The 13,289-nt window shown below is 49.7% G+C and overlaps 1 protein-coding gene across 1 annotated transcript in view; it reads left to right on the top strand.

The window, feature by feature from the left end:
* The window catches only part of LOC138252828 (uncharacterized), a 138,700-nt gene that overhangs the window by 100,767 nt on the left and 24,644 nt on the right, over window positions 1-13,289 (top strand). Inside the window, exons 6-7 of the mRNA XM_069205770.1 lie at window positions 4,016-4,235; window positions 5,682-5,953. Coding sequence (XP_069061871.1) covers window positions 4,016-4,235; window positions 5,682-5,953 — 492 coding nt within the window. The remainder of the gene's footprint in view (window positions 1-4,015; window positions 4,236-5,681; window positions 5,954-13,289) is intronic.

The raw sequence follows: 13,289 nt of genomic DNA, 5'->3' as shown, positions 1-13,289 counted from the left end.
GAACACAGTTGCAGTTACTGGCAGGAGCTTAAGATACAGTGTTGCAGAAGTAATCTTTGCTTTTTGTAGCAGTTTGTACAGTTCTTGGAGGGTCCAGATGCAGTTTCTTCAGTGAGAAGATGAAGTAAAGGAAGCAGAGGACTCCTACTGGAGTCTTGCAATACGAATCTGAGGAAACACCCAGAGGAGAGACCCTAATTAGTCCTGAAAGGGGGATTGGTCAGCTACACAGGTAAGCACGTATCAGGGGAGGGATCTGACGTCACCTGCTGGCACTGGCCACTCGGATGCTCCCAGAGTTCCCTGCCGCCTTGGAATCCAAGATGGCAAAACCCAGGGACCCTCTGGAGGAGCTCTGGGCACCTCCCAGGGGAGGTGCAGGTCAGGGGATTGGTCACTCCACTTTCCTTTGTCCAGTTTCACGCCAGAGCAGGGACTGGGGGTCCCTGAACCGGTGTAGACTGGATTATGCAAGGAGGGTACCAAAGGTGCCTTCAAAGCATTTCCAGTGGCTTGGGGAGTCTACCCCTCCCATGTCTTTAACAAATATTTCCAAGGGGAGAAAATGTAATATCCCTCTCCCACAGGAAATCCTTTGTTCTGCCTTCCTGGGCTTGAGCTGCTCAAGCAACAGGAGGGAGGAAACCTGTCTGCGAGATGGCAGCAGCTGGGGCTGCCTGTAAAACCTCAGAAGGCTGTAATGGCAGTACTCGGGGTCCTATAAGGAGCCCCCAGAAAGCATGGAATCAAACAACTTATGCTTCCAAATGCCTTTGGGTATTCGGAGTTACCATTGTGAAGCTGCACATAGGTAGTGACCTATGTACAGTGCACATGTAAAATAGCGTCCCTGCACTCACGAAGTCCGGGAAAATGGTCCTAGAAGTCGTAGGGGCACCTCTGCTCTTGCAGGGGTGCCCTCACACAAAGGTACTCTGCACCCTGCCCCCAGGGGTGGGACTGGCATGAAGTGGGTACTCCTCCTAATTTACCTAATTTCCCACCAGTCCTGCCACCAAAAGTGGTGTCAGGAACTGGCGGTCGGCCTCCTCCACTATTTGGAGAGGACTAGGTTGCTTGTCAAAGGTTGCAAGGCCTTTGAAGCTCCCTACCCTGGAATGTCCACCCTGCTTGGGAGAGAAGGTCACCTCTTCCCAAAGCAGGCCTTTAGTTTGAGCCCTCAAGAGCACTGGTTCTCACCTCAGGGGGGCAGAACTCTCTAAAGTGGCTACATTGGTTCTGTCCAGTCAGTGCCCACTCTGGGAATTGGTAGGTTTTAAGGGGGCACCTCTAAGGTGCCCTCTAAGTGCATGTATTAATAAATCCATCACTGGATTCAGTGAAGGTTTATTAATACGAGATTTTTGATACCAAACATACATATTGTCAGTGAAGCCATCATGTAGCTGGGGAACTCGTAATGACCATTGTCCAGCACATGTACTTAAAATGGCTTCTCTGTTCACTTACTATGTCTGAGAATCGAAAACAGGCGTAGCAGGATAATATCTGCTCATGCAGGTATGACCTCGCATGTATCAGAATGCACCCTGCCTTTGGGACTGGAAGGCCTGCTACAGGGGTGACTTACAAATATCGCATGGTATGTGCAGGGGAGAGGACACGCAGGCTGTGTGCCACATTGTGTTTTCATTTTAGTTCTGCACCAAGACACGCAGTCTGCGAAGGCAGCACTGTCTGCACTTAGGTGGGAGGGTCCTGAGGGTGGCACAATTCGTGCTGCAGCCCTCAGGGGCCTTCCTATAGTACCCCATGCAGTAGGTGCCAGGGGTGCTATTTATTAGGTTTGCCAATTGGGAAAAATGACTGTGCAGTTTTAGGGAATGAGATCTGGCTCTGGGAACCTGTTTAGCGGGGACCCAGTGCACTTTCAGTTGAAATCGCACCAGAAACCAGGTAAAAAGTGAAGGGTCACCATGTCAAAAGAGGCACTTTCCTACACTTTTGTACACATGGCAATAAGTGTGGGGGTGACAGAGCAATGAATGTACATGCGGCATATCTACCAGTTAAAAATAGACATGCACAACACATTAACTTGCACATACCAACAAGAACTCAAAGCTGCTTCATGTCAATGAGAAAAACCCATATTATCCCAGTTCTGTCTGTCCGCTGTAAATTGGCTCCATGGAGAAGAGGCTGTTCAGAAGAATGATCTCTCCCGGAGCTCAGTAGCTACTGATATTTGCTTACTGTCTGTGTCCTCCACGCCAGCTCTCCTGCCAGGCGCACCACCCTTTCCCCAGTGAATTCAGAATGGGTACTCTCACTCAGCGCCTCGAAACCCTCATGTGTGATTGATTGACTGATTGATTTATTGACTCTGGCCTTCAAATCTGACCGGAAGGATGATGCAGCAAGCCACTCCGTGCTGTCCGTTGCCAAAAACGTCACATCCTGTCAGCAGAGACCAGACCTCTGGTGCCTGGCCAGCGAGTGCCCTGGTGGCAAACCATGAAGATGACAGTCCAGGGTAGCTCTTCTCTTTGAAAAAGACAAGTACTTTCCTACACCAAACTGCTCAATACTACACACTGAAATCAGCTGAGATGACCGACTTGTGGGTGCAAGTCCTGTGAGGGTTAAAGTGGGGTCCCAGTTTACCCAAGCTCCTCACCCTCACCCTCTCTGTCCTCACTGTCTCCCTCATGCTTGGGGTTCAGAGTCACTTGTGGTGCAGTCTCTAGATTCAGGTGCAGCACTCCCACCCCCCACCTCTCAGCTGGACCCCACTGGGCCTTCCCACAAGTCGGGGGACCAGTATGCTCAGCATGCGGTGCCCATGCTGCAGATGAATGCTGGCCACACAGCTCGTTTCTGGAGGGTCCTGGCCAGAGCAGGTCCTTCTAGGGTCGTCCTTCTTCTGGGCTGCGCCTAGTTGATCAGCACTGGGGGGCTAGTTCTGTCCCTCTGGTGAGGCTGTCCAAGCTGGTCCCTCGTGGGGGGAGTAGACTGGCAGTTCCCCGCACCAGGAGTGGGGCTCTGACGGAGAAGGCACTTCTTGTAGCTATACTGGGGCATGTTGGCAGTAGTCTAATCAGACACAGAGCACCATGCCTGGTAGGGATGCCTTGGTGGAGATTGCTTTGATCTTCAGAGTAGCGCTACCACGTGGGCACTGTGGGTGTAGAAGAGGGGCACTACCCACTGGAAGGATATGAGCTGCTATAGCAGGCTGGCACTCTTTATATCTAAGCTGTCAGAACCACCCAGCACAGCACCGGGCCAGGAGTGTTTCAGTCCCACTGACTGGGGTCACTGCAGCAAAGCAGACATCTAGACTATCTGTAGTCAAGGCGGCCCACTGGACACACCTGACGCAAGTGGCTTGGCCTCGACATGACAGCCTAGACTCTGAAACAGTGAAAACATCCACATTCTGAGCCTTTATCAGAAATGGGGCGAAGGACACTGGGGGTTAATAACAGTATACACCACAGCATTGGTACCCAGTGATCACCAGAAGTCATGTGCAGTGTAAGAGGGTGAAGAGGCACACAGAAGAGAAGCTAGTCATTCTAAAGAACCCTGGCCTCATCACTTCTGGCTACACTTTCTTGAGTGTGGGCTGCAGCCATGTGCAGTGAGTGTGTGGCTGTGGTCCCATGTATTGAGTGGAGTGCCATGGTTCCATGCAGTGAACATGGGGCACGCTCCCATGCAGTGAGTGTACGGCTGCAGCCACATGCATTGAATGTGGAGCCGTGATCCCATGCAGTAAGTGTGGGGCTGCTGTCCCATGCATTAAGTGTGGAGCCATGGCAACACGCATGGAGTGTAGGGCTGCAGCCACATGCATTGAGTGACAGCCACTGTCCCATGCAGTGATTGTGAGCTAATGGCTTCATGCAGTGAGGGTGAGGAAGTAATTCCATGAACTGAGCTTTGGGCCTTAGTCACATGCATTGAGTGTAGGGCCGCAGATCAGCCAGGGTATCACCTTTCAAAGTTATTTTTGTACAGATGGTCTAATATGTTTACATTTCTCCAGTGGATCAGGTTGGACAGACAAAGTTAAGAATCGTGTGAGAGGAAAAGAAGAATTATACAAGGGACAATTCAGCTTGGTAGCTGCTGACGGGTCTGTGATTCCAGACCGGTCTGAAGTGGGGAACTCCCTCTACCACGCTCTGACACTGGCCAAAGGGATCCAGGCAGACCAGGATATCACAAAGGCGGCTGGAGATTTCAAGCTGAGGGTTCACAAGGAGGTAATGTAACTTCAAAAAGTGTTTACTACTATTGACTCATCTTCCTGGGAACATGATTCAGTTGTGGTCTCAGAGTTTTAAGTCTTTGACCACTTGCTTCCATGTCAGTGTGTAATTAACCATTCCATTACTGGTCTTTGTGGTCTCACCATCTCCCGAATGCGTATAGCCAATGTCACTGGATTAGTTATAGTGCTTGAGGTTCTCTTACAGACAGAGCACTTGACCCTTCTGATGTCAGAGTGTGAGGGAGCCTGGGGGAAGGTAAGGTACTCCCAGCCTCTATAAGCACCACATTCTTCTTTCAGATGTACCTGTGTAAGGCAGTCTATTATTGGGTAGTCTGGTGCCTAAACAGAAGCACTGTGCCCCTTTGTGGAGTGTCACAAATCTTTGGACTTTGGTGTCAACCAGACTTCCTGCTGAATTAATCCTCCTTACCATTACACATTTAGATTAATTATTTTAGGTAGTTTAGGTAGGATTTAGATGCCCGTCATCTTCTATGCATACCCATTAGATCTTCTGATGCCAGGGATGAGACATCTTTCTGCAAGAGGAGTTTGGGGGGCTAGCCTTCCTCTCTTGTAACCTCCTTTGTTGATCTAGTTTTCCCGTCACCTCTTCTGTTGACCCAGTCCCACTTACATCACCTTCTGTTGACCAAGCCCCCTCTTGTCACTTCTTCTGTTGACCCAGCCCCCCTCTCCTGCCATGCCTTCTGTTGATCTAGCCTTGTCTATCCTTTCTTCTTCTGTGGACCAAGTCCGTTTATCCTACTGTATCTTCTGTTGACCCAGACTCCTCCTCTCCTGTCCTTCTCTGTTGACCCAGGTCAGATCTCCTATTGCCTCAGTCCTTTTTTCTTCCTCTGCCTCCTAAAGTTTTATTTTGCATTTCTTCTTCAGGAGGCTTGTTCTCTCAGCTTGGAGAGCACTTCCTACTAGTCTCTATAGATCTAGGTACATCATTCTCGTTCCTTTAGTCCGGGAACCCTGAGTGACCCCAGACTCCTTGGATTGGGGAACATGTGGCTGAGTCTTCAGATGTCCCAGGTCTGGGTTAAAGTGGTAGAAGAATACAATTCCAGAGTAGGTTCTCCAAGCATTTAAGTCAGGCTGTAAAGCATGGTCCATGCATCTGAAAAATGAGGCTCTTACTGTGCTGGAGCTACAGCACAAGCAACAAGCCTGTGAAGCACGGGCGTGACACATTCTCACTGTCTTCCCTTACGCTGCACTCATGAGAGAGCCCTATACATTGATACCCTCATTAAGCTTAGGATCAGAGATTGAAGCCGTATATCTACACTCACCTGCAGACCCTGCCTCCGACAGGTCCTTTGGGTCACATTGTTACATTTGGGTAATTCTTCTGAAGATTGACGGAGGCCCAGGTCTACATCTCCTTTGACTCCTGTTTCCTATTTGTTCCACCTTGTGGCAGGTGTCTGAGAACCTGGATCGTTATGGACGCTTGGTGAAGCAGCAGCTGGACTTTGAGAAGCTCTACACCACCGCAGGAAGGTTCACAGTCCAGGCAGCAAGCGCGCCTGCCTGGGGCATGGAGGACGGCAACAAACAAGGCTCCATCGTTAGTGAAATAGAGACTATCTACATACCACGAGACAAGAACAAAGGCTGCCTGAGCAGGATGAGCTCAGAAGAACAAGACATGGTGTTGATGCACATGCTGGGCAGAGCTGATGAATATTCTAGGTGGGTGATGAAAGAATGATTTACCTAACAGATCATACATAGAACATAGAGAGCATGTGTGTGACTTTTCGCCAAGTAGCGTTTTACTTGGCAGTGAAAGTAACCCTTTCATGTCTTGAGAGAGTCGACGTGAGATTACAGGTATCTCTTCTAACATCAGCATCTGAAAGTCATTCAATATGTGGATTTAGGCTGCAGGCTTTCAAATATTCAATCAATCAAGTCTTAAATAGCACAGATTTTCATCCAGGGGGCTCTCCAGGCACTGTAGGGGTAGGGCAGGCAAGTGCCGGGGGATCTTGGTTGAACAGCGAGGTCTTCAGCTGATTGCTGAACTCTTGCAGAGAAGGGCAGGTTTGTAAGTGGAGGGGTAGGTTGTTCCAGGCCATGAGTGCAATGTGGGAGAAAGGTGACCCGAGGCAGGGTGAGGGAGGAGGAGCAGGGTTCTCTCATAGGTTGGTGGAAGTGGAGGCGGTTGTTGAGATAGGCGGGACCTGAGTTGTGGAGGGCCTTATAGGTGTGGGTGACGCGCTTCAAGAGATCTCTCTGCTGGACGGGGAGCCAGTGGAGCGCTCTGAGGTGAGGGGTCATGCCGACTCTTCTGGGGAGCTCGATGATGAGTCTGGTGGCTGTGTTCTGAGCAGTCTGGAGGTGGTTTAGGAGACGATTCGAAGCTCCAGCATAGAGGGAGTTGCCGTAGTCGAGTCGGCTTGTGGTGAGGGCTTGTGTGGTTCTTTTCCTGGCTGATTGCGTGATCCATCCGAATATCTTGCTCAGCATGCGGAGTATGTTGAAGCAAGAAGCTGAGACTGTGTTTATTTGTTTCATGGTGAGTTGGGTGTCAAGGATGATTCCTAGGTTACATGCTTGGTTGGTGGGTGTGGGGCCGAGGGTGGGTAGCTACTGTGACTCATTCCAGGGTGAGGGCCTGTTTCTGACGATAAGAACTTATGTCTTCTCTGAGCTTAGATTGAGGCAGTTGGTCCTCATCCGTGTGGCGATGTCGGTCATGATGTTGTGGAAGTTTGTCTTAGAGGTGGGGGTGTCATCTGCAAGGGATAGGACCAGATGGGTGTCGCCGGCGCAGGAGATGATGTTGAGTTTTTATTGATTGATATTGATTATTTTAAGACAGCAATGTAGTTTTGTATGACTGTGGTCAATTTGTATACTAGATTTTTATTGCGCAGTTTGTATATGGTCCTTGAGGGGAGGTATTTTTATTCCAAGAGGAATTCTCAGTGTGGGGTGAAGCAAAGAGCTAGTGCCAGAAGGTTGAGGGCTGCATCTAGGCCATATTTAGGAACTGAGTCACCTGGAAAACGTGGGAGCTTTCAGCCCAGCTGGCCAGAAGCTGCCTGCAGTGTCCAAACCCAGTCCAGACCATCACATACCAGAACATCAGTTCATTTTCACTGGTAACCAGTAACATGGAGCTTCTCACTGCAGCTGTTCATGACGTGAGGTCCTGACTCTGGCCACAAAGAGACCTCTAAGAGTGTTTACCTTCCTGCCCAGCCCCATCAGCCTTCGATGTACTCAGAGGGACAGTGGATGTGCCGGTCTGTAGTCTTCACAATTCAATGATCTGCAACTCCTTCTCTTCCTCTTCAATTAGATCAAGTGACAAAGTAACTCACTGTCCACAGCTGAGGCGAAGAGACGATGAGACTTCCAGTCACCTTGGCCATCATTGGACAGTCCCTCCTCTGGCTCCATTAGACAACATCCCACACACCTCCCTTCTTAATAAAGAAACATCCTGAGGTTTTAAGCAAATTATTTAATCTCCCCGTGCCTACAAAAATGGGTCCTTCTGTAATGTAACCGGTGTTCGTGTAAAGTGCTAAATACCTTTGATTCCAGTTCACTCCATATAAAAACTGCAAGAAATAGCAATTGATTTAATATATTGATGCAAAAATCCCTTTTTAAATCAGCCCCCTAGTTGCCTGAATGCATGAATGCCTCGCCTAACTCCCACAAGCCCTTTCCACACCATCAGTCAATGTAAGTTGGGGTCCTCCCACAAGTCGAGGTAAATCGGGAGTCCTCCCATACTGGACCTGGTGAAATCACTCAGAATATTTCCACCTGAAATTCAACAACATTCAGAAGAACATGAATATCTTTCGCCCCACAGCCCAAACATATAAATCCTACTCAAGAAAGCTCCTCATGGATTGTTGCTTAGTCTTAAAACAGCCATAACCTTTGGATCTTCATGTGACATCTAATCAGGGAATCTTTGCCCCATTCCTCCATCAGTGGATTAATACATCTTTCTTCTTGCACTGTTTCAGATGCTCCAAACAGGTTGTGGTAACTCCTGCAAACATTGGGCAGATTTCAATCTAACCTTGCCACCAGGGTGATGGAGCCTGTTGCTACACTCCGGCTTGAATATTGGATTGGGACAAATGATTAGTTCAACTCCTGTCAGTCTGGGTTTGTTGGTAGGAGCTCTGATGTGGCAGACCTAGTGACTGTTCAGATGATGTAGCCGTCTGAGGGATGTAATATTAGATCCGTCATAGACGGTGACATCACTAGATCTACCAGGATGAGGTTCAGCCTGATCTCTTCCACTGCCAAGTTGGTTCAACCCAAACTTCTGACCTTGAGTGGCATGTTCTATGGAGGTCAGCCATGCTTCCCCTGGAACTTAACTTCCAGTTCCAACTTCTGATGCCCCTGCTCTTGTACTCCCAAAGTATTTCCCTCAGCAGATTCCTTCCAGTTTCTGTTTAGAGTTGGTTGCATGTTACCCATCACATGCCAACATTTCTTATTCTGCCTTTGAGGCCACTCTCTGCTGGATGAATACAGTAGCTCCAGTAAATCTCACCAAATCTGAAGCTTTTCCTACACGCTGGGATCCCATCCATTGCTCCAGCTTCCCTCTGTCTGGAAATGTGCTACTCCACTTGTTGCAGTGAGAAACGTGGGACACCGGCTCTAAACTACCATTTAAACCCAGGATTGCAGCGGAGCCCAGGACCGGCTCTTTCCTGCTGTGTTTCTACCTGGCATTTGAATCCAGGATATCAGGGTGCCCAAGACGTGCCTTCTCCTATTTGCTTATGAATATTAATATCCTAATTGGCGTTCAGTCTAGAAGAAACCTTAGTGGGCTCTTTCTGGCTCTTCTTGCCTAATCTATAGACTTCAGCATGTTCAGAATACTAACGCATGAGTTCTCCCTGTCTTGTATCCAGCATTAGAAGCCAGCAACGTCCAACAAGAGACCATTCAAACTCCAAGCACTGCCTCAAACAGCACCCATCCCCTCCGCAACAGTGGACCCTAAAGACCACCTGCAGTCAACTACACACCATCCATGCCCACCAACCAGAGAAGACTCCAGTCCACCACCCATCATGGCCCATGCTCCACACACCCCAAACCTAAGAGAGCACACCTCCAGTTCAAAGACTAATACTGAAGGTGAAGACTCAAGGCTCTGCCATGAACCATTAACCTAAACCAAACCAGCCAACAAACCTGGTCAGTTTATTTCTAGTCCTCTTGAAGAGTTAACACCTTTGGCCACTTAAAGGCTGACGACATAGAGGACAGCTTTCTGCAACATCACTCATGCACATGTACATCTATCCGCAAGTGCATGTACAGCTTCAGACACACCACTCTCAACTCACCAAACACAGGCATCAGAGGCTCTCACCAGAGACTCATGGTACCTGCGCCAAGTGGCACAAGAATCAGAGCCCCAAGACCCATGGTACCTGCGCTGAGTGGCACAAGAATCAGAGCCCAGAGACTCATGGTACCTGTGCTGAGTGGCACAAGAATTACAGCCTCCCACCAGAGACTCATGGTACCTGTGCTGAATGGCACAACAATCAGAGCCCAGAGACTCATGGTACCTGCGCCAAGGGGCACAAGAATCAGAGCCCAGATACTCTTGGTACCTGCGCCAAGAGGCACAAGAATCAGAGCCCAGAGACTCATGGTACCTGCGCTGAGAGGCACAAGAATCAGAGCCCAGAGACTCATGGTACCTGCACTGAGGGGCACAAGAATCAGATCCTCCCACCAGAGACTCATGGTACCTGCGCTGAGAGGCACAAGAATCAGAGCCCAGAGACTCGTGGTACCTGCGCTGAGGGGCACAAGAATCAGAGCCCAGAGACTCATGGCACATGCACTGAGTGGCACCAGACACAACCTCATATTCCCATTGTCACCCAACCACCACTCTACTCCTTGACATGAATCCACTGCCAGGTATCTGTTCCTGACAATAAAACAACCAAGAAATACTTTAGAAGACTCCACAGTGTGCCACGCTGCTGTCCTACAACTCTGCCAACCCTGACTGAGGAAGAAAGAACCAAACTAACATTCATGCAGGAAGACTTGCAAATCTACTGCACACAGGGTGAGCGGTGCAGAGACATAGGCTTCAGTCTGGGAATGACTATCATTCTGTGGCAGAGACACAGACTTCAGTCTGGGAATGACTATCATTCTGTCGTCTAGGAGCAGTGCAGACGTAGACTTCAGTCTGGGAATGACTATCATTCTGTGGCAAGGGTGTGGCAGAGACGTAGGCTTCAGTCTGGGAATGCCCATCATTCTATCATCCAGGAGCGGTGCAGAGATGTAGACTTCGGTCTGGGAATGACCATCATTCTGTCATCCAGGAGCGGTGCAGAGACGTAGGCTTCAGTCTGGGAATGACCATCATTCTGTCGTCTAGGAGCAGTGCAGACGTAGACTTCAGTCTGGGGATGACTATCATTCTGTGGCAAGGGTGTGGCAGAGATGTAGGCTTCAGTCTGGGAATGACCATCATTCTATCATCCAGGAGCGGTGCAGAGATGTAGACTTCAGTCTGGGAATGACCATCATTCTGTCATCCAGGAGCGGTGCAGAGACGTAGGCTTCAGTCTGGGAATGGCTATCATTCTGTGGCAGGGGTGTGGCAGAGACGCAGACTTCAGTCTAGGACTGACCATCATTCTGTCATTCTCTAATTTACTAGCGCAACTTCGCTTGGCAGAAGTCGAGCGCTTTACATAGATAAGTGCACTTTTTCGGCTTACGTACATAAATGCACTTTTGCCGATAGGTGAAAAGTCGGGTTAGGAGTTTACAACGCTATCAGCTCTAACATGAGCAAACGCGAGACCCGTTGCATTGCAAATGCTTGTTTTATTTATTGCTAAAAAAGCACAGACGCACGCTGCTTATTCACCACGCTTCTTCTTCCCCTCCGTGATAATTCCTGCCCTGCTCCCGTCCTGATGGACACGTTATATTTTTGATGAATTGTTTATGTTTTGTCCCAGCAGTTGCACAGTTGTGTTGCACTGTTTGCTTTCTTTGTTGTGCTTTGCGCGTGCTGCTTTTAGGTCGAGCAGAGCAGCGCGCAAGCGCTGACCTGTTGTTCTGTATCTGGGCTTCTAAGCACGCGCGCCGCACGCCCATCACTATCCTCTTTTCTGGGCTTGTCCTGCAAATATCCTTTATCTTCGTTGGTGAACGCTTTAGGCTTGTTTAGTTGCCGCCTTGGACATCGCCCCCGTTACATGGATATTTGCACTTCTGCGGATACGTTTGGCTGTGAGTGAACCTCTTTTTCCTTTTGTCTGCTGATGCCGTGGCGCTTTGAATCGGCTCCCTTATGTGAAACTGTTTTAATTTTCATTTTCAGTTTGTGTGGCAAGAAAAGTCCGGTTAGAAGTTCAATAGCTCTAACTCGAGCAAATGCGAGAGCCCTTGCATTGCAAATGCTTGTTTTTATCCCGTCCCTGGTGTAACCTCGCGGATGCCGCAGAGGAGCCGAGATGCTTCTGTTTTACTGTTCAATCGATCTGCGAGTGACTCGGGGTGACGCTGGGATCCCCGGGATGTTTCCTCTTCTTGACCTCAGTGTTTCCGAGGCTCTCTCATTCTATAAGGTGAGGTGAAGTCTGCAATCAGAGACTGGAAACTGCTCGGTAATTAGAGGCTTCAGGACAAACTGTGGAGCCAGAGATCAGCGACCTTAGTCTGGGGGTGCTCCAGGAGCGGTGCAGAGACCGAGGCTTCAGTCTGGGAATGACCATCATTCCGTCGTCTAGGAGCGGTGCAGAGACCTAGGCTTCAGTCTGGGACTGACTATCATTCTGTCGTCCAGGAGCGGTGCAGAGACCTAGGCTTCAGTCTGGGACTGACCGTCATTCTGTCGTCCAGGAGCGGTGCAGAGACCTAGGCTTCAGTCTGGGACTGACTATCATTCTGTCGTCCAGGAGCGGTGCAGAGACCTAGGCTTCAGTCTGGGACTGACTATCATTCTGTCGTCCAGGAGCGGTGCAGAGACCTAGGCTTCAGTCTGGGACTGACTATCATTCTGTCGTCCAGGAGCGGTGCAGAGACCTAGGCTTCAGTCGGGGAATGACCGTCATTCTGTCGTCCAGGAGCGGTGCAGAGACCTAGGCTTCAGTCTGGGACTGACTATCATTCTGTCGTCCAGGAGCGGTGCAGAGACCTAGGCTTCAGTCTGGGACTGACTATCATTCTGTCGTCCAGGAGCGGTGCAGAGACCTAGGCTTCAGTCTGGGAATGACCGTCATTCTGTCGTCCAGGAGCGGTGCAGAGACCTAGGCTTCAGTCGGGGAATGACCGTCATTCTGTCGTCCAGGAGCGGTGCAGAGACCTAGGCTTCAGTCTGGGACTGACTATCATTCTGTCGTCCAGGAGCGGTGCAGAGACCTAGGCTTTAGTCTGGGAATTACCATCATTCTGTCATCCAGGAGCGGTGCAGAGACGTAGGCTTCAGTCTGGGAATGACTATCATTCTGTGGTAGAGACCCAGACTTCAGTCTGGGAATGAATATCATTCTGTCGTCTAGGAGCGGTGCAGATGTAGACTTCAGTCTGGGAATGACTATCATTCTGTCGTCCAGGAGCGGTGCAGAGACGTAGGCTTCAGTCTGGGAATGACCATCATTCTGTCGTCCAGGAGCGGTGCAGAGACATAGGCTTCAGTCTGGGAATGACTATCATTCTGTGGCAGAGACACAGACTTCAGTCTGGGAATGACTATCATTCTGTCGTCTAGGAGCAGTGCAGACGTAGACTTCAGTCTGGGAATGACTATCATTCTGTGGCAAGGGTGTGGCAGAGACGTAGGCTTCAGTCTGGGAATGCCCATCATTCTATCATCCAGGAGCGGTGCAGAGATGTAGACTTCGGTCTGGGAATGACCATCATTCTGTCATCCAGGAGCGGTGCAGAGACGTAGGCTTCAGTCTGGGAATGACCATCATTCTGTCGTCTAGGAGCAGTGCAGACGTAGACTTCAGTCTGGGAATGACTATCATTCTGT

This window comes from Pleurodeles waltl, chromosome 1_2 (assembly GCF_031143425.1).
Source record: "Pleurodeles waltl isolate 20211129_DDA chromosome 1_2, aPleWal1.hap1.20221129, whole genome shotgun sequence".
In the NCBI taxonomy this organism is placed as follows: domain Eukaryota; kingdom Metazoa; phylum Chordata; class Amphibia; order Caudata; family Salamandridae; genus Pleurodeles; species Pleurodeles waltl.
This window is presented reverse-complemented; position numbering and strand designations above follow the sequence as displayed.